Source organism: Cebus imitator, unplaced genomic scaffold (genome assembly GCF_001604975.1).
Source record: "Cebus imitator isolate Cc_AM_T3 unplaced genomic scaffold, Cebus_imitator-1.0 Scaffold3, whole genome shotgun sequence".
In the NCBI taxonomy this organism is placed as follows: domain Eukaryota; kingdom Metazoa; phylum Chordata; class Mammalia; order Primates; family Cebidae; genus Cebus; species Cebus imitator.
Window position 1 is genome coordinate 14,997,643 of NW_016107318.1, and position 24,879 is coordinate 15,022,521.

The following is a 24,879-nucleotide window of genomic DNA, read 5'->3' on the forward strand; positions in this document are numbered from 1 at the left end:
TTTAAAGCCCAGAGGCATAATACCTGCAGTTTTCTCTGGAGACATACTTCTTCAATAACCTGTTTTCCCCCTCAGATTTCACAAAGAGATATATACTGTTGCTTTCCACTTACTGTTATTTCACAAGCTATCCTTAAATCCTCAGATTTATATGATCAAAAGCACAATAATTCAGCATCTGAATTATTACATCACATGTTTTTATATTGGCTTCATAAAGAATGAATGTACTGAGAGCTCAAAGTAAAAGCCAACCAAGCATTTCTCTTTCATCTAATTTTTTAAAACCACTTGTCTCAAAAATCATCGCAATTATTCAAGTATTGATACCAGAAATATTATAAATCAATTGTACTTTTCACTTCTCCACCTGTCTTATTTTTGTAGGACACAGATCACAAAAGTTCCTCTAACCCTTCCCCAATTCACTATAAATGAAACTATCTACAAGTAACTGAAGAATATATGATAAATTGTTTAAAGATATCACATCCTTAAATAAACAGTAAAAACAGAATTCCAGTTCTTTTATTTTTGAAGCTGAACTATCCACACGTTCCTACAAAACATTCCATTCGCCAACTGATAAAATATTTAAGAAAACTAGAACATACATTAGAAAATATCAGGAAATGACTAGTGAATCAAAATAATTTTTTTCCTTTATCTTCCAATAAAGCAACCATCTTTACTTTTTAAAACAAAAAAGTAAATACTTTCATTTACATACGTTAGGTTTTTAGTTCCCTCAGCAGTAAAATTTGTTTTTTAAAAACACAAAAATTTTAAAATTTTTATAAGCTATTTTCCTTCAATAATATCTTGCCTTAGTATATGACTACACACAGTAAAGCTCAAATCATCCTGAGCAGCACCATGAGAGAAGAAACCACATTACCTATATAGCACATTGCTGTTTATCTGGTATTCACTGAAAAGGGGTCCACTGAAGACTAACTGACAAAATGTATGTAAATCCAGCTACACACAACTCCTTAAACACGAAGGAAAGAAACACTTAAGAATAAAAACCTCACCAGGACTAAAATCCAGGTACTGACCCTCAGTCTACTGGAACAAACGCAGTCACATTTTGGGTAAATAGAAAGTACTACGTTCTCCAATTCATGTGCCTGGAAATACAATTCTTTAACCACCAAGAGCAAAGGAAATGAAAATAAATCTAAGATCTAAATTTAGTTGTAAATTAGAAATATTGAATATTTTAAAAAGAATATTGGCAGCAAACAGCCCTGTCTGCTACAGTAAAATCTCACCCTCCCTCCTAAATCTGGTTTTCGGTGCCTGTGAAACCATGAAAATGGCAATTCAAAGAAGAGAAATGCCTTATCAATCAAAATTTAGAGTGGCTTATTTCAAAGAAGACATAAAAAAATCCAGATGTATCGTCGCGAACTCCCAGGGATAAAGTATACTGAAATTCTTCCACAGGTAAGGAAAAAAGGAAACAAAACAAATTCCCAAAAAACTTAAGATATTTTAAAGGTAAGAGGCAACAATTTACAGTTCCAGTAGCATATACTTAGTTCTGACTAATGATAAATCAACAGCAGTTGTATGCCCACCAACTGCAGCCTAAATATGCGAAATCAAAGAAAGGGGCTTTGGGAACTTGTTTACTGTAAAACGAGCAAAAAAGAAACAAGAAAAACCTTTTCCAATGAAAGAAAAATTAGAAATGAAAGAAGACAAGAATAGGCAGCCTTGATTTGGAAAGTGGGGGGGAAAGCCTGGAAAGTGAAGGTTGTGGGGGAGGTGGGAAAGCAGCTCAGAGGTTGTTGTACCTTGGGGAGGGGGAGATAGAACTGTCTGGATAAATGGACAGACTCCCCCAACCTGGAGGGCTGGATTGCGGCTGGCTAGGTTAACCTCTCCACGCTTCTTTTACCACGATCATGAAAATTACAGAGTTAATCAAAGACCGCCAGCCTTACGTTTTCCCCACTAACACAGACTGGATGTCAGTAGCAAACGGCTGGGGGTGACGCGGAAGGGCGCAACAGCATCTCGGCTAGGAAAGGAAGAAACTTCGCAAGAGGAAGCAGCAGCTTCTCTCCTGGCCCCTAGCACCGGCCGGTGAAGTTGCGCCACAGGCACCCCTTCCCCGGCGGGCGCCCCCTCCCCCTCGACCGAACTACTACGCTGCACCACCCTTCAAACTGCCCCCGAAGTCCAAGTACTCCTACGCTTCCTCCTACCCGCGGACCCATCCCAACTAAGTTCCAGGCGAAGCTCCCGCCCAGAGCATGGCCTGTTCCGGACAACAGGTGGGCAGCAGCGCCAGCAGGGCCGGGCCTCTCCTGGCCAGGCCCACTCCACTCCTCTCCGGCCCAGGGCCGGGGGTGCCCGGCTCCAGGACAGGGAGGGGGAGCTCGCTCCCTTACCTCCGCCATATTTGCCGTACTGCCGGGTCACATCTCCGCGGCGGCCGCAGCTGGGTCACGGCCAGAACCCGGATGTGAGACTCAGCAACGGGACTCCGGCCGCTGCCGTCTCTGCCGCTCCCGCCGCCGCTGCCTCGGCGGGAACGCGCAGGAGCCGCCCGAGCGCGCCCACCACACCCCACTCCGCCCCCTCGCGGCGCCCCAGCTGGGCTGGACTGGAGGGAAAAGGCCAGCGAGCACGCGCCGGAGCAAGGACGCGCGCGAGGCCGCGCGGCCCCGCGGCCAGCCCTCCCCGGGAAGCGAGGAGGGGGAGGAGTCAAGGTGGGTGTGGGAGGAGGTGGGCACCGGAGCGGGCGCTTCTCTGGCTCCAGCTGATCCACGACTCCAGGCGGAGGAGGGTGTCTAGGGAGCAGAGAGGTCAATGAACAGTGCCAAAGGAGCCACGTCCAGCATTGACACAAAAGGGGAAAAATACGTAATATTTTACATGTAGGTCGTTTTTGCAGTGCATTTGCTGAAAAACGGATGTTGCTGTGATGCAACAGCAGCAAGAACTGCTTTCAAAGCGGTTATGCCTTGACAAATATTTCTCCATCAGTAGATTCCCAACAGGAAACGTAAAATCCTATATCCCCAAATCTCTAGGGCGGTCAGAGAAAAAATTAATGTAAGGGGGTTGTGATGGGCAGTCTGCCATCCTCATGTCATTTGAGTTTTCTCACACACTTCTGTAATGCCAGTAGCTACACAGCTATGTACTGGTTGAATTTTGCACAACTAGACAAAACTTAAAATACTGAAAACTGATTATTTTATGGATATCATCTATTTAACAGCATGGAGGGAGAACGTACTTCTTGCAATGCCTGAAATGCTTGTAACTTGAAAGTTAATTTTAATGTATTGGCCTAGAGCTGCCAACTGACCATGATGCCAATGCTGATGACGGCCAGAGCCAATGATTTCAAAGTAACAAACAAGTTTCACTTCCATTATACTAAGGCAGATACGGAATAACACAAAGGTGACATTAAAACAGTCACTTACATATTTTACCAAACCAGTTTTAAGGAACATATTTTACTAAACCAGATTTAAAGTCTTTATTTCAAAAGACTGGGATTTTTTTTCCTAATCTTTAAGGGTTCCTCTTAATGAAGTTTCAAAAGTGACTACCAAAATCAACGACTTAAATATGAGAATTATTCACTCCCTCCAAATAATGTGAACCAATGCTACAATATACTGCATAAATGTATGCATATACAATTTTTCCTAAAGTTTATACTTATAATGCTATATAGGGGAAGCTATTATTTATATTCCCTTAACATTCTAGACTCTATCAAGCATTTGCCTACTTCCAAAGATTCAACGTTAATTTGAAACTGTTATGTCCAATAATAATCTGTGCATGAATAAACTGCATTTACAGATATATGAAGTAGCTGCTAAGTGAAAGGACATTACCTGGTAATTTGACAGGAAAAGAGTCCACAGACAGTCTGTAAACCAATTAAACATAAACATCTGATGCACATTTTCTACTGAAAGAAAAGCAAGGGAAAGAAGAGAAAGGAAAACTTTAAGGTTCCCAAATCTACAAACAATTTTTACCATTAACTGTACTGTACAGTATTTCATTTTATATTTTAGAAAATTTATGTAAAAGTATTTTTCAGGATTCCTTGGGGGAATAAATATTTTAGCAGAAGTATACAGTTTCTCAGTTACCCTGTTGAATTATATCAATCCTTTGGACTTGAAATAAAAATGACTTTTTAAAAATGTCAGTTCATATCCAAATAGTTTTCAATCAATATGCTTAATGAAAAGAGCTGAAGGCAAAGAACAATGGATGTACATGGACCTGAAGTGGATACAGACACAATTAGGGGCCTAAAGGTACAAACTCGGTTTTTAAGTTTTCCATTAAAACATGAAAACTAATTTATGAAATTTAGCTGGCTACCAAAGGAAAATTAAAAGTGTTAAAATACAAGGTACAGGAATAACATGCTTGCTTAAGTACACTGAATCTTTGATTTTTCAGTTAAACTACCCCTAGAAATCCTAACTGTGATAAAGAGCAGGGGATCATAGTCTATTAACCCATTGAATAAATCCTAATATTGTCAGGAAAATGGAAGTCTGAAACATTTCTGAATAGGTATCTAACTTACTGTTAAATAATTTTTTAAGTTTACTAATATTGTGTCAATATTACTAGCTTTAAATGGTATTATTGAGGGAAAAAAATCTCTCTAAATTTTTCTCCTTCCCCTTTTTACAAATGCGAGTTCAGTGGGTGTTTTAAATTCAGATACTACAAAAGAGGAACAGCTCTAATTCTGCAATTCACAGGTAACACATTACCACTGAATTCTGTATCCTTCCACTGTTATTTTACTCTAGTGATACACTTATCTGTAAAATATTCAGGAGCCACCTTAGAGAACAAAACTCCTTTCTCAAAAACGCTGCTTATCCTCTTCAGTATTAAATATATAAAAATTAACCGTTTGCTAGTTGAAGAATTTTAGTGGTGGATGGGACCTTAGAGGTCTTTTTAGTCAATTATCTACCCTGTCAAGATAGGAATCTCTCATCATGCTTTTACTAGCAGGCTTTTTGCCTATGTTTAAACACCTCCAGTGACCCATTACATCTCATAAAGAGGCTGCTCTTTTAAAAAAAAGTTCAAATGTTTAAAACATCCTTTCTTTTATTAAGCCAGAATCTACCTCCTTGTTGTTTTCATCCATTACCTTTAGTTCTTCAGCACTTTGGATTAATTCAACAGATACCTTCTTTGTATCCAAATGCAAACAGTTAATATTTATACTTGGGTTAACAAAAAATTATCTTTAAAGCTTATTCCTACTAGAAGAGCTGAAAATAGGACATGACAGAGCTAAAAGCATAAGAAAATGCACCATTAACTGTCTGCTTAAAATTATTACTTTGTTATTTATTAATGTGATATCAAAAACAGCAGTTGTTGGAATTGTGTATAAAATCTTTAAACTAAAAAAGTATGGTGAATTTCAATTTTATGTGAGGTTTGTGATTAATGTCCCAAAACAAAAAAACACTATACAAAGCCTGAATAAATGCCTCTTTAGCTCGTATTCCCCACCTAAAGCCTCCTTATTTTCAGGCAATCTAACATTAATTTTTATGACATTAAGCTACTCAAAACTGCTATTATATTGATAAATTATTTGTAAGCAATTTACCAAATCTTCCATTCAAAAGTTATTAAACAATTTTATAGAGGCTATAAGACGCACACACACAAACCCCTCAGTTATTACTATGCTTTTAACAAAAGCATTTAGGATCGCAATCTTACTTCAACCAGTATCTTAAATGAACCAATGAACAAACTTCTTTGGCAATTTACATATACCTAAGAAACATAACCTTTTATTCAGTACCAACACCTGATTCAAATACAAGTAATATACATATATCTATACTATAAAAATCTGTTATGCAATCCAAAAAGGTACCTCTCGAAACACACCAAGAAAATACTGTACTTGTAACAATTTAGACTCTGGGGTTAGCTGACTGAAATAGATTAACACATCCAAAACTCTAAAAAAAAATTCTATATCTAACAATTTTCAGGGTCCATGAGTCTCTTTTAAGGTTAGTTTATAAACTATTTCCTGAAATTTTAATTTAAAAGCAACAGCCTATACCCTATCTTTATGATGTGGTGGTAAAATTTTTTGGATAATTACTAATGTGCTTGAAAATACCTAAATACTAAAAAACTTAACCTATTACATTTGGAAGCCCCACATCTATAGTGACAATCAGTGTCAACTTATTGTTGGTTTCATTTTTATTAATGCCACTCTAAAACTTATATAGGTTTCTGGTTCTTCAAATAACAGTTTTGTATTTTCTTTTCATAATTTTTACAGTTTTATTCAGTAGCCTCATTTTATCAGAATATTATAAACTAGTATGTTTATGGTTGTTAAATTGTTGACATGTTATTTTTATCTCACCCAAATTCTGGAAATTACTGGCCCATCAGTTCTCAAATACTGGAACATATAAGGAGAGTAATATAATACTTATATTACTTGAGGGAGTTTGGATTTTCCCTCCCTTAATCTCCAAGTGTACCCCTGCCTACCAGCATCACATCCGTCTTGTCTGCATTGAACCTCAACCAGTTGGTTCTTAACCACGTCCGAAACTCAGCCAGGCACTGGGAGAATCGAGCGACCACACCATCTGGATCAAAGGAAAGAGAGCCTCAGTAGCAAGGAGACAGAAACGATGATACATGCTCACCATCCACCCTGTTTAACATTTTTAAAATGTGACGGTCGGGAATTAGGACAAGGATCCCATGACAATTGTAGAAAAACATTTAATGAGCCTTAAGTCATGCAATTTGTAACCAATGGTAAAGGAATAAAAGTGACCCAATAAATTGGTCGCCTCGTTCCACCCATGAGTGAAGAAGGTTCAGTCAACTTCGGGTCATTTTAGTGAAGCGGCCTCAATAGACAAGCCAGTCTTGTAATTACATAATTTCCTCTGCAGAATTACAGAATTTTCACGTTGGAAAAAGCTTTAAATAGGGAAAACTGAAGCCCAGAGAGGGATAGTGACTGACTCAAGGTCACACAGCATGCAGGGACCACAGATAGGTTCCAAGCCAGGGACCTAGCCACTACAAGCTGAAAGAACAAGAGTGAAGAGTGGCGGACATCTGTCCCAAGGGATCCTCCCACGCACTAGGAGGACCTCGTTTCCTCACAGTAATACCCTATTCGAGTCTCTTCTCCCTTCCTCACTCTCTCCGAAAAGAGCAGGTTGGCCCAGGGCGCTGCTCACCATAAAGGCTGCAGTGCAAACAGGAGCCTCTCAGGGCTGAGACACAAGCGACCGAAACACAGGGGAAAGAGGCGGAGCCACAGCGGGGTGGTCAGCTTAGCCCCACCCCGACTGGGATCAAGGCCCGCCAGGAGAAAGGGGCGGAAGCGAACGGGGCGAGGCGAACTCACTCCGCAACGGATTCCCAGCGCGCCGCCGCCACCGCGAAGGAAAAAAGGCGGCGCTGGGGGGGGGGGGGGGGGGGGGGGGGGCGGAGGGAAGCTGCGCATGCGTCTTCGGCTGTCGACACCGGTCCGCGCGGCGTGCTAGCCAGGCGCAGTCTGCGGCAGTCCCTCCCCGGAAGTTAATGGTCTTCCGGGAGGTACACTGCCGTGGGGGAGGGGAAGGAGAGAAAGGGGACTGAGGACACCTCAGGAACCCCTCATCCCAAATTGGAACAAAAGGGGAGAGATGGCTTGTGGAGGCTGCACTTACAGCCGCTGCCGCTGCTGCCGCCGCCACCTTCGCTACTGCCGCCACCGCCTGAAGAAGCCCCATCCATCCGCCTGCAGCCGGGAGACTCAGAGCCTGGGAGGGGCCTGAGGCCCGGGCCGCCCGCCTCCTTCTTCTAGTCGTCGTCCGGAGCTTCCTCCCGCTCCACCAACCCTCTGCCCTCCCCTCCGCCTCCGCCCTCCTCCTCGGCCTCGTGCCGCCAGCCAACCGCGCGGCCGCTTGTTGAGCCAGGGCTCCACCGTCGCCATGACGCCCGGCAAACATTCTCGAGCCTTACCCCGAGCCGCCAACGCCGGGGCTTGAGGTACAGAGACTTCAGAGGCGGCCAGAAAAGAGGTGGTGGACCACTCCCCAGCTGGTCGCTACCATGCCAGTCTCTCCGGCAGGCAGTCACAAGCAGCAGAGCTTCGGGTTGTAAGTTCCGGCGCTAAAACCGTAGCCCATCCCCGTGGGTCCCGGAGGGTGCCTTTCTGTTATGGATGCCATTTCTGGATTTGGAAAGGGCCTTACTCTAACTGGGTTCCGTCTGTAGACCTCGAAGCTCCCAGGCGACAGTGCCTCCTTTATCGACCTACTACGGCCTTTTGAAAAAACCTCTACTGCTGTGCTTGCTGTATGAGAAAAGACCTGGTTTGTTTAGAACCATCCTTTCTCTTAGCACTTGTAGTTTGTTAAGGCCTGCAATCTCTTAAGCTTGATGCCTTCATGCTGTGCCCAGATGTTCAAGAGCCCGCTTCTGTGAGCCACTAGGCCGAACACTGCTGTGCTCCGTAGTAGAGGTTTTTTATTGTCTCCTCAATATCATCTTACCTTAAAACCCATTCCTGCTTCCAACATTCTGCTGTTATGCAACAATTGAACAAGACTGGAAACAAGCACACCAGCTATGTGGACTTGCCTTACTTTAAAATGGTTCCTTAGTGCTGGCCATAATGCTGGCCAGTAAGTTCCCCTAAAGTTCCCCAATTAATTTGTTTTCTCTTCCCCTCTCCAATCTCCTCCACCTCAGCTAATCTTTCTTCAGCGGAACTTGTTGAGAGTTCTTGGGAGAGAACCTTGCATTCTCTCTTGAATATGGTACTCATTGCTTTTGTCCATCCAACCACTCCACCAAAATAGCTTCTGTGAAAGTCAGCGATAGTTATGTAACCAAATACAATGGCCATCCACGGTTTCATTCTTTACTGACCCTTCAGCAGCATTGGTCTAGTTTATCACTTTTTGAGTTTTGAAAAGCTGTATTTGGGTTCTGAAAAACGATTCTTCCTAGTTCTTGTCTTGGTTCATGGCTACACCTATTTTAGATCCTTTGCTGGTACCTGTTCCTCACTCCCATAACTAAATACAGTCATGCATCGATGTGATACTTTCTGAGAAATACCTTGTTAGACAATTTCAGCATTGTGTAAACGTCATCTAGCGTACGTGTACAAACATAGATGTATAGGCTACTATACACCTAGGCTGCAAGTTTATAGTAGGCTGTACACCAAGGCTATGGTAGGCTCTACATTTAGGTTTGTGTAAGTATACTAAATGGTGTTTGCATAATAATGAAAATGCATTTGTTGCTTCTAGGCTACCAACCTGCATAGCATGTTACTGGACTTAATAGTGTAGGCAATTGTAACGCAATGGTAAGTATTTTTGTATGTAAACTAGAAAAGGTAATGTCTTGTGCTTGGATGTTGTGACAGCTACAACATCCTTAGGCAACATGACTCACCTCCTTCAGATGTCACCTTATCAGAGTCCTTTAACCACCCATAGAAAGTAATAATAGTCCCCGCTTGCAGCTCTTCAATCCCTCACCTTTGCTTTAATTTTTCCATAACATTTATTCCTGCCAGGCACAGTGGCTCATGCTTCTAATCCCACCACTTTATGAGACTGAGATGGGCAAATTGCCTGAGCTTGAGTGTTTTCGACCAGCCTGGGCAACATGACAAAACCCCATCGCTACAAAAAATTGAACCAGGCGTGGTGGCATGTGCCTGTAGTCCCAGCTACTTGGGAGGCTGAGGTGGGAAGATTACTTGAGCCTGGGAAGTTGATGCTGTAGTGATCTGTGATCACTGCCATTGTTCTCCAGCCTGGTGGACAGAGTGAGACTCCGTCTCAAAAAAAAAAAAAAAAAAAGTTTATTGTATACCTGCTTATTAATCCATCTTCACCTAAGGATAGTACTCCAAAAGGGCAGAGATTTTTGTTTTGTTCACTTTTGTATCTATTGCTTAGAATGAAGAAGGTGCTAAATAAATATTTGTGGATTGAGTATGTACTTCAGTAACATTGGTTAGTGCTTATCTTGTGTGGTTTTTGTTTTCACCTTCAGGGGTGGAAATTTTAGTGGAAAATTGAATTTATTAAATTGAAAAATACAAAAACTATCCAAATCTCATAGTAGGGAGTGTAAGAAAAAGAGTGTCTTAAATGTTGACAATTTCCTAACAGACTGTCAACTAAGAAAAGAATAGCGTGGGAGATGCACTTTTCGCAGTAGCCTGTTATCTATTTAAAATGAAGTTTCACAGACAAGTTTACAACCTTTTGGTTTGGCCTAATCTGTTACTTGTTCTGATCTTCCTTCTTTTAGGACTTAATCCTGATCTTGGAAAGGATCTCATGAAGCAAATATTTGTCAATTTTCCACTTTCTCTTTCCTTGTGTTAGATCCTTGCCTTGAGTTTTACAATACTGGACAAGTCTCCCATTGCAGTAAAACAACTAGTCCTTCTTCAACCTTTTTTCCATTTCTCTGTCCAGTGCCTTTATATTAATTCCTTACATGGTCATGTTTCCTTTTGATTCTTATTTAATGTTTTTATCTCTGCTTACACTATTCACCTGTTCTTGAATATTATCCACTTTTTTCGTTAGAACCCTTAGAATATTAATGATAATTATTTTAAATTCACAGTCTTACACTTAGAAAATATCTGCCATAGCTGAGTGTCGTTCTGATACTTACTTTTTTTTTAACCTTTTCATATGCCTTACAGTTTTTTGTTGAAAGCTGAACATATTGTGTAGGTAATATGAACTGAGATTAAATAGATCAGTAGTGTGTTTTACATTTGTGTGGCTAGGAGTTAGGCTATGTTTACTGTTTAGTTGTAAGTGTGTAAAGCTTCAGCTTCCTCTACTGTCCTTGTTTCTGTCTCTTATGCTTTCCCTAGGGACTCCTTAAATAGGGTCAATCTTGCAGTTCCTTCAGTTGTAATCCCTTTATTACACAGGAGCCCTGTAAATATGGTGGTGAACCAGTGACTCCTTCATGGGTAGAAACTGGAGTGCACAGGTGAGTGGGTGCAGGAGCCAGGGTGAGTGCTTTTGGGCGCCAGCAAGAGTGAACTTGTTGCTCGCTCCCCAGCAGCATCTAGGGGAGGGTACCCATGAAACCCCAGAGGAAGTGTTACAGTGCCCTTTTAGCTTTGCCATCTACAGACGGCTTAAGTGTTAACAGCTCAGTGGAGGGTCAGCATGACAGCCTTTTGCACTGGCACTTGTGACACCCAAGTTCTTGTCCAGCATCCAGGAGGAATGAAAATGAGTCACATGAATGAGTTGAAGGTGGTAAATGTGGGGGATTTTATTGCCAGTGAAAGCAGCTCTTAATGGGAATAGGAGCTGGAAAGGGGATGGAGCAGTAAGGTAATATTCCCCTGAAATTCAGCTATCCCCAGCCAGACTCCTCTTCAAAGCTACGCTGTCAAGCTGTCCCTCTGAAGTCAAGCCGCTTAACTCTGACGTCCAATCATAGTCTCCAACATCCAGCTGCTTCTCTTTCTGCCGGCTGAGCCTGGGTTTTTTTGGGCACAGGATAAGGTGGTAGGGGGTAGGCCACGGGTGGTTTTGGAATAGGCAACATTGGAGTAGGAAAACACAGATGTATGTTCTCACTTTGGGCCGTGATTCCAGGCTTCAGGGTGGGATCCTCACCAGGGACCTGCCCTCTTTTTCCCAGAATTTCCCTGCTTCTTGTTCCTAATTCCTATCAATGGTAAGGTATAGGGGGAGGGGAAGTATTCTACAATCCTGTGATTAGCTCTTAGTGTTTTATTGGGCCCTTGTCCCTGGGCTGAGACCTTGACAAGTGCTTTTCAGTACATTTTTTCGTGTTTGTGGGGGAAAGATGGCTATTGGGGGCCAGAGTTGGGTATTTCCTTTCCCCATGTCAGGCCCTGATGAAACTTAATTTGGTTAGGCTCTGGTAAAGTAGTTGTCTTTAAGGGTAGGTGTTTGTTAAGGAGAACATAACATTCTAGGTGTATTTTTTGAATGGTTATTTCCTATCCATCTGCTAGAACCCTGAGGAAATTTTTCTTTAATCTTCATCCTGAGAACTTTGTGGGCTTATAGAGGTAAAACTTATGAAAATGCAGGGGCCCCCCATGGACTCTCCAGAATATTTTCTCTCTCAAGCTAGTCTACACTCAGTCTTCAGTAATTAGGTAGTTGCCTTTTAAGTTGCTGGCTTCAGTGGCAGTTTCTGCTCCCTGTAAACTATGCTTCTCTGTTTTCAGCTTGTCTCTCCAATTTTCAAGGTAGTAGTTTGTTCTCCTTAAATAGAGGAAGAACTATTTTATGGGTTAATGTGAAATTGTTTTATTGTCCATCAGTTTAGTTTGAGGTGGCTGTTAGACTGGAGCTATCTAGTAGTCAATTATTCCTGTGAGTATGTGAACCCTGAAAATTTGAGACAGGTCTCAGTTAATTTAGAAAGTTTACTTTGCCAAGGTTCAGGATGTGTGCCTGTGACACAGCCGCAGGAAGTACTGGCAACATGTGCCTAAGGTGGTCAGGGTACCACTTGGTTTTATACATTTTAGGGAGACATGAGACATCAAATTGGCATATGTAAGAAGTACATTGGTTCCCTCCAGAAAGGCAGGGACAACTTGAAGCAGGGAGGGGGCTTCCAGGTCACAGGTGGGTGAGAGACAAATGGTTGTATTCTTAGGAGTTTCTGATAAGGCTTTCTAAAGGAGGCAGTCAGAATATGCATTCTGAGCAGAGAGATGACATTGAATAGAATGGGAGGCAGGCTTGTCTTGAGCAGTTCCCAGCTTGAATTCTCCCTTAGCTTTGTAATTTTGGGGCCTGAGACATTTGTATTTCACATTTCTTTTAAAAAATATTTTGGAGAAAGCATTTTAAAAGAAAAGGAGTTTCTGGTCTCAGGTTTTATCTGATCTCTCATAGCTAGGACAGTTTATTCCCAGACGGGTTAGGTCCCAAAAGTTCATTTTTAGCAGATTGTGAAGCCTCCTTTCCTATGAAGAAGAAACAGGAGGGAGAAAAACAACAACAAAAGAACAATCCTGGAAAAATTGATATAGGCCACATTACTCTGAAGTCCATACATTAATAGGTAGATGTGAAAGTGGTTTATGTCCCTTCCAGAATCTTCATGGAATCTTTCTCTGTCTCATCTTTTTCTCTCTCCCTTTTATCTTTCTCTGCCTAAATAAATCACTTTCTTAAAAAAAAAAAAAAAAAAAAAAAGTGGTTTATGTATGTAAATAGGTTGCTGTTATTTTCTTCTGAAGTTTAAGTTGTCTGGCTTCAGTTCACAGGGTTTTAAGAAAGCACAGCTTAGTTTCAGTGACTCCAAATTAGGATAATGGGGCGGTGGGGGGAGGAAGAAAATTGAAAACATTATTTTGAAGACTTGTAGCCAAGAAAAATTAGAATTTGGTCCAAACTGTAAAAAAAGAAATGTTGAAAAAAACATTAGGAAAGACTAGAATCTAACAATAGGTGTGCTATAGTTTTGAAACATAATTTTTTTCTCCAGTTTCCCATTTTTACCAGAGACAAATCATGGTATTACGGCTTTGCTTTGTTATACTTGATCTAATTCTTTCTATACAGTGCAGCAAGAATAGCTATTTTTTACATAGGCTTTTAAATTGTCTTTGTTGGAACTTTGTTTTATAGGAGGAACCTCAGATAAGACTTTTTTAAAGCCAAGCCCAGCTATGGATTTGTGCAGTCAAATACCTATGAGTTGGGTGAATTTCCTCTCCTCAAGATAAACCTGGGGTTTCTGGACCTGTCAGTGGCTGGGATTACAGGCGCCTGCCACCACACTGGCTAATTTTTGTATTTTTAGTAGAAACAGAATTTCAACATGTTCCTCAGGCTGGTCTCGAACTCCTGACCTCGTGATCTGGCTGCCTTAGCCTTCTAAAATGCTGGGATTACAGGCATAAGCCACCGCACCTGGCCTCTTAGGACATTTCTAATGTTACTTTACCAATAATTGTAAAGCTAACTTATTTATTTATTAAAGATTTTACTTAAGTTACCTAAACTTGAAAAAGCATTTGAGTATTCTTTTCCTTTTTGGTATCTGATTTAAGCACATTTATTTTTTAAACCAGTTAATTAGAGCTCTTTTTTATATTTTTAGTAGTGATTGTGTACACAACACATAAATACATAGACATATTAGGCATGCAGATGGAAGTACATTTTATAGATTTATAAAAACCTTTTTTTTCCCCTATCTTAGACTTTCTGATTTTTGATAACCTGTTTCACAACCCTGGGTAGTTGTCCGCCAAATAGCCTTAAATTTGCATTTTAAAGGAAGCAACTCAGGTGAAAGTCAAATAGCAAAATTTACATTATAAGGTGCAGAGAGAAAAAGGTTGATGTGCTAGAAGAAAATGAAAATGAATTTAATTGCCAATTAAACATAAAATTATAGAAATTATAAAATACATACACACACACACAGATCATATAACTTTTACCAAACTTTTAGCCGTAAGATAAATACACATTCACCAGCTTGCAAAAAACACTTGTTGGGTTGAATCAGTGGTTTTTATTTTAATAGAAAAATAACAGCAGATTTAGAGCAGGCAGAAAAGAAAAAAAGTAGAGAACAAGAGGACTTAGGAACTCAATAGTTTGCAGGTCAACCTTAGGGCTCTTTTCCTTAATGTAAATGTGCACAAAGACCGTATTATTTCAATTTTATGTAAACTTTGGCAAGTAGATGTGCCATAAAACCTATGGAGTGTTTGAAAGATTCATTCTGCTTGTTTTCTTCTAGGTTATTTGTTTTCCGATTTTTTTTTTTTTTTTTTAAAGGAGGAACAGCTGTGGCTGGGGTTTTTTTTTGTGGTGGATTGATATGTGCTGTTTGTGGACAGGACTCCACTGTGTGTCACCACTTGAGTCATTTCCACCCCCTTAATGTGTCTCGGTTTCTCTCCAGAGGTCTGTGACCTGAGAGGACTCAAAATGCTGGGTGAACAGCCCTTATATATGTTTCCTAAATAAGCCGTTTTTAAAATTAATTTTTGTTGGGGATTTCCCTGCAGGGTCACAACTGCCTGGATACTCCACAAGGCCCCAGGCCACCTTTCAGATGGGAAGAGCAAATGCCCTTTTCCTTCAGACTGAGAAAACTTAGTCACTCATTAACATCCAAAAACAACAGTTCAGTTCCTCATGCAAATGCACACAAACAAATCGAATTGAGATTAAATTTGAGAGAAAAAGCAATAGAGAAGACTTTCTAGAATGCATCTCTAAACTAGAATTAGGATCCTTAACAACTTCAAACAGGAACAAACAACAATAACAACAACAACAACAAAAAAAAACCAATATGATCGCTGAGCACTGTAATTGTAAAGAGAAATTAAGACCAGCTGGTGGTTAATCTTAACTTTACCCAAGACAAACCCCAATTCACTTGCTTACCTAGGGAATGGGTCTCAGGCTGAAGACTGCTCTCTACCATCTTAGAAGCAGGAAAAAAAAAACAAAAAACCTCATTTTCCCTGTCGGAAGGCTGGGCGCTATGGCTCACACCTGTAATCCCAGCACTTTGGGAGGCTGAGGTGGGTGGATCACGAGGTCAGGAGTTTGAGACCAGCCTGGCCAATATAGTGAAACCCGTCTCTACTAAAAATACAAAAATTAGCTGAGCATGGTGGTGGGTGCCTATAATCCCAGCTACCCAGGAGGCTGAGGCAGGAGAGTCACCTGAACCTGGGAGGCAGAGGTTGCAGTGAGCCGAGATCACACCAGTTCACTCCAGCCTTGGCGACAGAGTGAGACTACATCTCAAAAAAAAGAGCAAGCTTAAACTTCGTAAAGGAGTTACCTGCCTTTCACCACCATGGAAGCAGGAAAAACTTGGCCTTCTTCTTTAAGAAGCAAGTAAAACTCCAAAAAGGAGTTGTGCAGCAAAATAAACTTTAGATCTCTACCAAATTTTGGGACACCAGGGATTCTCTGGAAGGGGTGCTCTCAGACCTCAGCAAATTGCCCTATTGGTTTGAGCCATAAAGTTAGCTTATGCTGTTACCAAGTACTGATAGGAGATTTGTCAAAGGTCAGGGGCATCCGCGCTCAGAATCCCTTTGTGGTTATCAAAATGTGAACCCCAAAATTTGAGTCAGGTCTCAGTTAATTTAGAACATTTATTTTGCCAAAGTTTAGGATATATGCCTGTGAAACAACCTGAGGAAGTCCTCAAAACATGTGCCCAAGGTGGTTGGGGCACAGCTTGGTTTTATACATTTTAGGGAGACATGAAACATCAATCAGTATATGTAAGAAGTACATTGGTCCCATCCAGATAACTTAAAGCAGGGAGAAGGCTTCTAGGTCACAGGTAGGTAAGAGACAAATAGTTGCATTCTTTTGAGTTTCTTTTCTGTTCTTTTCTTTTTTAGACAGTCTCACTCTGTTGCCCCAAGCTGGAGTGCAGTTGTGTGATCTTGACTCACTGCAGTCCACCTCCCAGGTTAAAGCAGTACTCCTGCCTCAGCCTCCCCAGTAGCTGGGATTACAGGTTTGTGCCCCAACGTCCAGCTATTTTTTTTTTTTTTTTTTTTTTGGTAGATGTGGTTTCACCATGTTGGCCAAGCTGGTCTCAAACTCCTGACCTCAAGTAATCTGCTCCCCTAGGCCTCCCAAAGTGCTGGGATTACATGTGTGAGCCACTGCACCTGTCCCCATTCTTTTGAGTTTCCGATAAGCATTTTCAAAGGGGGCAATGAGAATATGTCTCTGTCAGCTGGGTGTGGTGGTTCATGCATGTAATTCTAGCACTTTAGGAGGCTGAGGTGGTCAGATCACCTGAGGTCAAGAGTTCGAGATATCCTGGCCAACATGGCAAAAAGCTGTCTATACTAAAAATACAAAAATTAGCTGGGTTTGTTGAAACACACCTGTAATCCCAGCTACTTGGAAAACTGAGGCAGGAGAATTGCTTGAACCTGAGAGGCAGAGGTTGCAGTGAGCTGAAGTTGAGCCATTGCACTCCAGCCTGGACAACAGAATGAGACTCTGTCTTTTTAAAAAAAAAAAAAATACACGTCTATCTCAGTGAGCAGAGGGATGACTTTGAATAGAATGGAAATCAGGTTTGTCCTGAGCAGTTCTCAGCTTGACTTCTCCCTTAGTTTGGTAATTTTGGGGCCCAAGGTATTTTCCTTTCACAAGTATGAAGAGTAAAAGAATATTTTATTTTGAGTTGGATATAATGATTTGGAGATTATTCATTCTTTCAATAAATGTATTAAACAGGCACTATATTATGTACTGTGATGTTGTAAAATATTTATTTGGTCTTTGATAATTTCCACCTTGCAACTCCTAAAGTCCTTAGAATCTCTAGTGTTGTCTTTTTGTATGCTAATGAGTTGACCAGGGCTAGTACCTTCTAGGTAGCTTCAGGTTGGGGGTTAGTCATCTGAAAGACAAAAGCATGATTAATATAGGGTTGGGATCTTCAGCCCCACCCACCAAACCTTCAGGGAGGGGAGAGGGGCTGAATGTTTTAAGTTGATCACCAGTAGCCAACGGTTTCATTAATCATGCCCACTTAATAAAACCTCCATAAAAATCCAAAAGGACTAGGTTCAGAGAGCTGGATAGCTGGACATGTGGAGGTTTCTGAAAGGTGGTGTGCCCAGAGAGAGTGTGTAAGCTTCTGGCTCCTTCCTTGCCTTACGTATCTTTTCATCTGTATCCTTTGTAATATCCTTTATAATAAACCAGTAAAGGTAAGTGTTCTCTGAGTTCTGTGATCCACTCTAGCAAATTAACCGAACACGAGGGGGTTGTGGGAACCCTGATTTTATAGCAGGTCGTTCAGAAACAGGCCACAGCCTATGCTTTCAACTGCCATTCGAAGTCAGAGGTAGTCTTACGGAACTGAGCTCTCTGCCTCTGGGATCTGAGGCTACCTTCAGGTAGACAGTGCTGGAATTGATTGGAGGACACCCAGATGCTATCCACTGCAGAACTGATTGCTTGGTTGGTATGTGGGGAGAAAACCTACATATTTGGTCACAGAAATCTTCTATATTGATTGTTGTGGTGTGAGAGCAGAGCAAAAACATTTTGTGTTTTTTCCACACTCAGGTATTGTTGTAAGCATTAGGGATACAACAGGGAACAAAAAAGCCCAAAGTCCCTACCCTCATGGAACTTAGATTCCAAGGGGAAGCAATAGCTGATTCACAAGACAAATAAGTTAAAGATATACTGTTAGATAGGAAGAAGTTCTAAGGAGAAACATAAGGCAAGAAGATATGAAGTACTTGAGAGAGAATTTTGATATTTCAGAAAGGGAAGCCAGGGAAAGCCTAAGGCACAGGGGCTGCCCCTGTTGTAGCATTTGGCCATGGGGTGATTAGGGCAGGTGGGGAGAGGGTAGTTTTTTTGATTAAAGACCAAAAGAAAAGATGCTGAGCATGTGCATATATGAAAAAGAGCATTTCAGGCAAAAGAAACATAAATTCAAGTCTTTGATATGAAAATGTGCCCAGCCTTAATATCAAGGATGCCACTATAACTGGAGCAGAGTAAACAAGGGATAGATCACTAAAGATGAAAATAAGAGGCCTAGCTATAAGACTTTTTAAGTCGTAGTAATGACTTAGGCGTTTATTCTGAATGGGATGATAAATTAAGGATTTTGAGTAATGATGTTTTATTTTTTATTTATTTTTATTTTATTTGATTTTATTTATCTTATTCTCTATTAGAGACCGGGTCTTACTCTGTTGGCCAGGCTGGAGTGCAGTGGCATAATCATAGCTCACTGTAACCTTGAACTCCAGACATAAAGCAGTCTTCCTGCTTCAGTCTTCCAAAGTACTGGGATTATAGGCGTAAGCCACTGTGCCCAATCTTTACATGTGTATTAAAAGATCATTGCAGTTGTTATGTGGAGGATAAACTCCAGGGGATCAAGGTTAAGTAGGAAGATGAAGTGAAAGGCTACTGCAGTCATCCAAGAGAGGATAGTGTTTGGACAAGGATAGTAGCAACAAGAGTGGTGACAAATGTCTTAAAAAAAAAAAAAAAGAATATACATCTATCTGAGTGAGTAGAGGGATGATTTTGAATAGAATGGAAGTCTATTTAATAGAATGGATGGATTCTAGATGTATTTTGAAATTCTTTTTCACCCAAGCCACTGGAAGAGTAAAGTTACCTTGAAGAAAAATAGGGAAGAGTGCAAGAGGAGTGAATTTGCTGGATGGGGTGAGGGTGATGTGGTGGTGGTGGTGGAGGTTAATGTCAGGAGCTTAGTTTTGGACATGCTAAGTTTCAGTTAGTGATGTCAAGTAGGCAAGCAGATATTTAGAGAAGAGGTCTATATTAAAAACAGCTTTTCAGCTGGGTGCGGTGGCTCACACCTGTAATCCCAGCACTTTGGGAGGCTGAGGAGGGTGGACTACTAGGTTAAGAGATCGAGACCATCCTGGCCAACATGGTGAAACCCCATCTCTACTAAAATTACAGAAATTAGCTGGACATGGTGGTGCACACCTGCCTTCCCAGCTACTCAGGAGGCTGAGGCAGGAGAATCGCTTGAACCCGGGACGTACAGGTTGCAGTGCACCAGGAACACACCATTGTACTTCAGACTGGGCTGCAAGAGTGAAACTCCATCTCAAAAGAAAAAAAAAGTCATTCAATTGATAAATGTGGATTCAAGATTAATAGAGAAAAGAGAAATCTAAAATGTTCTGATTATTTGGTAGAAAATGGAAAGGTCAGGTGATTAGAGGTCTCAAGGAGGTTGAAGAATAGTCTGTGGTATGAGAGAAATGAATCTGAAGAGTCAATTTTAAGAAGGGGGAATGGTCAGCTGTCAGATGTTACAAAGATAAGTACCTTTGGAGTCAACAATTTGAAGGACTAGAATGAAAGTAGTCTTTATGTAGTAGAAGAAAGAGTGGAGCTAGATTGTAGTTACAGAGCAAAAAGAGGAGTCATGTAGTAGGCAGTATTATTGACTAACATTTTAAGAAGTTGGACCGTGAAAGGAAGGGAACATATAGTAATAGGTAGAGGAAGACATAAAGGAAGCATTTTTAAGTTGAGAAGATGATTGGGACATCATTTTATGCTCACAGGGAAAAGACAGAAAAATATAAGATAGGAGACCTGGAATTATGGATGGAGAAGAGTTCCTGAGACAGCAGTGACAGGTTTCAGAGTTCACATAGAAGATCAGTCTTAGATAAGAATGGCAACTCTTTTACTGAAGAAGTAAAAATGAGATAAATTTGTATTTGAAGGAGTTTTTACATGATTGTTACTTTATTTATTTTTAGAGATGTTGGAGGTTAAGTCCTTAGAGACAGAAGGAGAATAGGATAGGATATTTTTAAATAATGTAAATTTGAAATAGTGTACAAATAGAATTCATTTAATCATATATTTTTAAAATGTTTATTAAGTGCCCATGGTGTACTAGGCACTGTGCTAGATGCTAGGGATACTGCAGTGAACAAGACAAAGTTCCTGCCCTAAACATGCTTACTTTCTGTAGAGAGGTGGACAACAACAAAATGTCAAGTAATAATAAATGCTAAGAAGAAAAATAGAATATGAAAACTGGATTGATCGTTATTTAAAAATATTTTATTCTTGTCTTTTTTTATGATTTAAAAAGTAAATATATTATTTAAAATGTTTTCTTTGTAAGCATATTTACCTTTTTATAATCTCAGGGAAGATCATCTCCATTTTATAGAAATCCACATTACAGAGTGCTAGAAGGAATAAAATGATAAGTCCTTGTCTTAAGGAATTTACAGAGTAAATCCAAAAGTGAAAAAATATTTGTTTCATGGATATAAATATTTTGATTATAAATTTTCTTATTAAAAAGTAGCATAGGCTAGGCACAATGGCTCACACTTGTAATCCCAGCACTTTGGGAGGCCGAGGCGGGCGGATCACGAGGCCAGGAGTTCGAGACCAGCCTGGCCAATATGGTGAAACCCTGTCTCTAATAAAAATACGAAAATTAGCTGGGCGCAGCGGGGCGTATCTGTAGTCCCAGCTACTCAAGAGGCTGAGGCAGAAGAAGAATCACTTGAACTGGGAGGCGGAGGTCGCAGTGAGCCGAGATCATGCCATTGCACTTCAGCCTGGGCTACAAAGTGAGAGTCTGTCTTTTTTTTTTAAAAAAAAAAAAAAAGGAGTATATAGTTCAGAAAGGAACATGCTATTCTTTCTCAGGCTTTATTAATCATGTTTAAATCTGCCTATGAAACTACAACTACACACTCATTTGTGCTTACTATGTGCTAGGGACTTCCTAACTATCATACAAAAATTAATTTATTTAATCCTCATAATAACCTATGAGTTAGATATTATTATTATCCTCATTTTGCAGGCAAAGAAACTAAGACCCAGAGGAGTCAGCATGGACTTAGGATCTAACTACCTGGGTTCAAATCTCCACCATTGTAGAAATGTTTCCCCTTAAAGTCTTCGTGATTTTATATAAAATAATATTAATAGCAACCTCTTGCAGTTGTGAGGAGAAAGTGATGTAATATATGCCAACTCTTTGGAACTATGTTTATACATAATGAGATCTCAAGTAGCTGTCATTATTTCTTGTTGTATGTTTAGATTGTTCACATGTTTCTAAATGAAAGCCTACTTTTTTATTGTTGGTTGATTTTTCTTTTCATTCTTGAATCCTTTGCATTATATTTTATTTTCCTTATATAGGAACAATGCCACACAACCAAATAAGTCTATTAGCTTTTTTGCTACAATGAAAGGAACTTCAATGAAAAGTTATGCCGGTGCAAATCAAAGCAGAATGGTTGTGTCCAAAGCCATGCTTATTCCATCTGAATTGAAAACTGTAGAAAAAACAAATCCCAATATAAAGACAATACAGGTAATATTCTTAGAATTTGGAGTTTATTTGAAAATAAACTCAGCACTATGAAAAACTCAATTGAAATGTAAAGATAGAAAATATGCTGCTTTCAGATAATCGCTTATTTGTAATATTGAAATACTGTTTTTACCACATATTATTCCACAAAACATAATATTGACAGTTGTCTTCTATAACTAGTTATTGATAAGAATAATATTAGAATGGAATGAGAAACGTCTGTTCATGACCTTAAGAACTAGTTGCTTATGGTATTAATTATATACATTAAAACTATTTTATTGTTTTCAGCAATATACTCTTGAAAATATAAAATTATTTGTCATAAAGTCAGTTATTTTGCCTCAGAAGATTTATAAGAATTGACTCTTTTAAAGTTTTAATCAAAGGATAACATATATACAGAAAAGAATATAATATATGACTTTGAATGGGTTCAGCATTTGTTTAGATGGGACATTAAAAGCAGAGTCCATAAAGGATAAAATTCATAAATTAAACTTCATCAAAATTAAAACTTTTTCTCTTTGAAAGACATTGATAACAGAATGCAAAGAAATGTGACACACTGGGGAAAATATTTACAAAGCATATTTTGATAAAGTACTTATAACTAAAATGTATAAACAGTCTTCAAAACAATATTAAGACAACCCAATTAAAAAAATTAGCAAAATGTTTGGGCAACTTTACCACAGTAGATATACAGATAGCATGGAAGCACATGAAAAACTATCAGTATTAATTGAAACCATAAAATACTGCTAAGTACCTATTAGAATGGCTAAAATTAAAAGACTGATCATATCAAGTTATTGACAAGTATGTGGAGAAACTGAAGTTCTCACACAGCTGGTAGACATGGAAAATAGAAAACAATTATTTGTCAACTTATTAAATGTTAACATATACCTACTATATCGTCCAGCCTTTCCATGTCTAAGTATTTAGAAAGAGAAAAGAAAGTATATGTTTATATAAACGCTACTACATGAATGTTTGTAGCACCTTTATATATAATGGTGAAAAAATTAAGCCTAATTTTATTAAACAAATACTACATATTTGCACATATATATTTCATTTATCTGTGTGTATATATACATATATATGAATATACATATATAAATATATATGCATATGTATATATACACACACAAATGAAGCATATTTTATATATATTTATAAAATTTTCTCCAGTGGTGAAAATATTTATTATATATGTGTATTTTCTCCAGTGGTGAAAGACTGAAAGCATTTCTTTTAAGATCCAAGAACAAAAGAAGGATGCCTGCTTTTACCACTTCTCTTCAACATAGTAGTAGCAGTCCTAACCTGGACACTTGGGCAAGAAAAAGAAATAAAAGGCATCCAGCCAGGCACGGTGGCTCATGCCTTTAATCCCAGCACTTTGAGAGGCTGAGGCGGGCAGATCACTTGAGGTCAGGAGTTTAAGACCAGCCTGGCCAACATGGTGAAACCCCATTTCTACTAAAAATACAAAAAAATTAGCCAGGCATGGTGGTGTGTGCCTGTAATCCCAGCTACTTGGGAGCGTGAGGCAGGAGAATCACTTGAACCTGGGAGGTGGAGGTTGCAGTGAGCGGAGATAGTGCCATTGTACTCCAGCCTGGGCAACAACCGAGACTGTCTCAAAATAAATAAATAAATAAAAGGCACCCAAATAGGAAAGGAAGAAGCAAAGTTCTCTCTGATGTGATCTTATATGTAGAAAACTGTAAAAAGCACACACACACACACGCACACACACACACAAACACAACTAAAAAATGAATTCTGCAAAGTTGCAGGATAGAAAAGACACACAAATTAGTTGCATTTCTAACAATGAATCTCCAAAAAGGAAATTAAGAAAAAGATTGCATTTATAATAGCATGATAATAAATACCGTACTTAGGAATAAACTTAATTAAGGAGGCCAAATATTTGTATACTGAAAACTACAAAACACAAAAGAAAGAATACACCAATAAATGGAAAGACATTTCTTGTTCATTGACTGGAAGGCATAATAGTGTTAGTATGTCAATGCTACCTAAAGTGACTTACAGATTCAGCACATTCCTTACCAACATCCCAGTGATATTTTTTCAGAAATAGAAAAACCCATCCTAAAATGTATCTGAAATACCAAGAGATCCAAATAGCCCAAACAGTCTTGAATAAAAAGAACAAAAAGTGGCTCATGTCTATAATCCCAGCACTTTGGGAGGCCGAGGTGGACGGATCACCTGAGGTAAGGAGTTCGGGACCAGCCTGACCAACTTGGAGAAACCCTGTCTCTATAAAAAATAAAAAAAGAACAAAGTTGGAAGTCTCATACTTTCTGATTTCAAATCTTACTACAAATCTATAGTAATCAAAACAGTGTGGTACTGGAATAAAGACAAACAAATGGAATGGAATAGCCCACAAATAAAATTTTACATATAAGGTCAAATGGTTTTGACAAAGAAGCCAAGACTGTGTAATGGAGAAAAGACAGTTTCGTCAACAAATCTTGTTAGGGCAACTGGATATCCACATGAAAAAGAATGAAGTTGGATTCTTGCCTTATACCATCTACAAAAATAAACTCAGAATGGATTAAAGACCCAAAATAAGAGCTAACTCTTTAAACCTCCTAAAGGAAAACAGGGAAAAGAAATTATTTGACAATAATTTCTTTCATATTACACCAAAAGCATATGCAGCTAAAGAAAATATATGTAGACAAATATATATATTGGTCTACATTAAAATTAGAAACTTCTATCAAAAGACACAGAGTGAAGAGACAACCCACAGGATGGTAGAAAATATTTGCAAATTATATATTTGATAAAGTGTTAATAACCAGAATATATAAATAATTACAAAATAACAAAAAACAGCCCAATTAAAATAATGGG

General features: G+C 39.4%; 2 protein-coding genes across 16 annotated transcripts in view; one reads left to right on the forward strand and one right to left on the reverse strand.

Moving 5' to 3' along the window:
- Positions 1–7,941, reverse strand: part of MIER1 (MIER1 transcriptional regulator) — a 63,644-nt gene extending 55,703 nt beyond the window's left edge. For 2 of the 15 annotated variants that reach the window (XM_017532553.2, XM_037739975.1), the window contains exons 1-3: positions 7,442–7,521; positions 6,562–6,662; positions 3,876–3,952 (exon numbers count right to left, since the gene is read on the reverse strand). In XM_017532553.2, the coding sequence (XP_017388042.1) occupies positions 3,876–3,935 (60 nt within the window). In that variant the 5' untranslated portion in view covers positions 3,936–3,952; positions 6,562–6,662; positions 7,442–7,521. Of the gene's footprint in view, positions 1–2,405; positions 2,586–3,875; positions 3,953–6,561; positions 6,663–7,271; positions 7,395–7,441; positions 7,530–7,745 lie in introns of those variants that run through there. The other 13 variants (XM_017532569.2, XM_037739995.1, XM_017532536.2 and 10 more) reach the window with 12 other exon arrangements.
- A 7-nt stretch (positions 7,942–7,948) lies between these two features.
- DNAI4 (dynein axonemal intermediate chain 4) overlaps positions 7,949–24,879 on the forward strand; it is a 97,938-nt gene continuing 81,007 nt past the window's right edge. The window contains 4 exon segments of the mRNA XM_017532484.2: positions 7,949–8,061; positions 8,064–8,096; positions 8,099–8,177; positions 21,789–21,963. Coding sequence (XP_017387973.1) covers positions 8,010–8,061; positions 8,064–8,096; positions 8,099–8,177; positions 21,789–21,963 — 339 coding nt within the window. The 5' untranslated portion in view covers positions 7,949–8,009.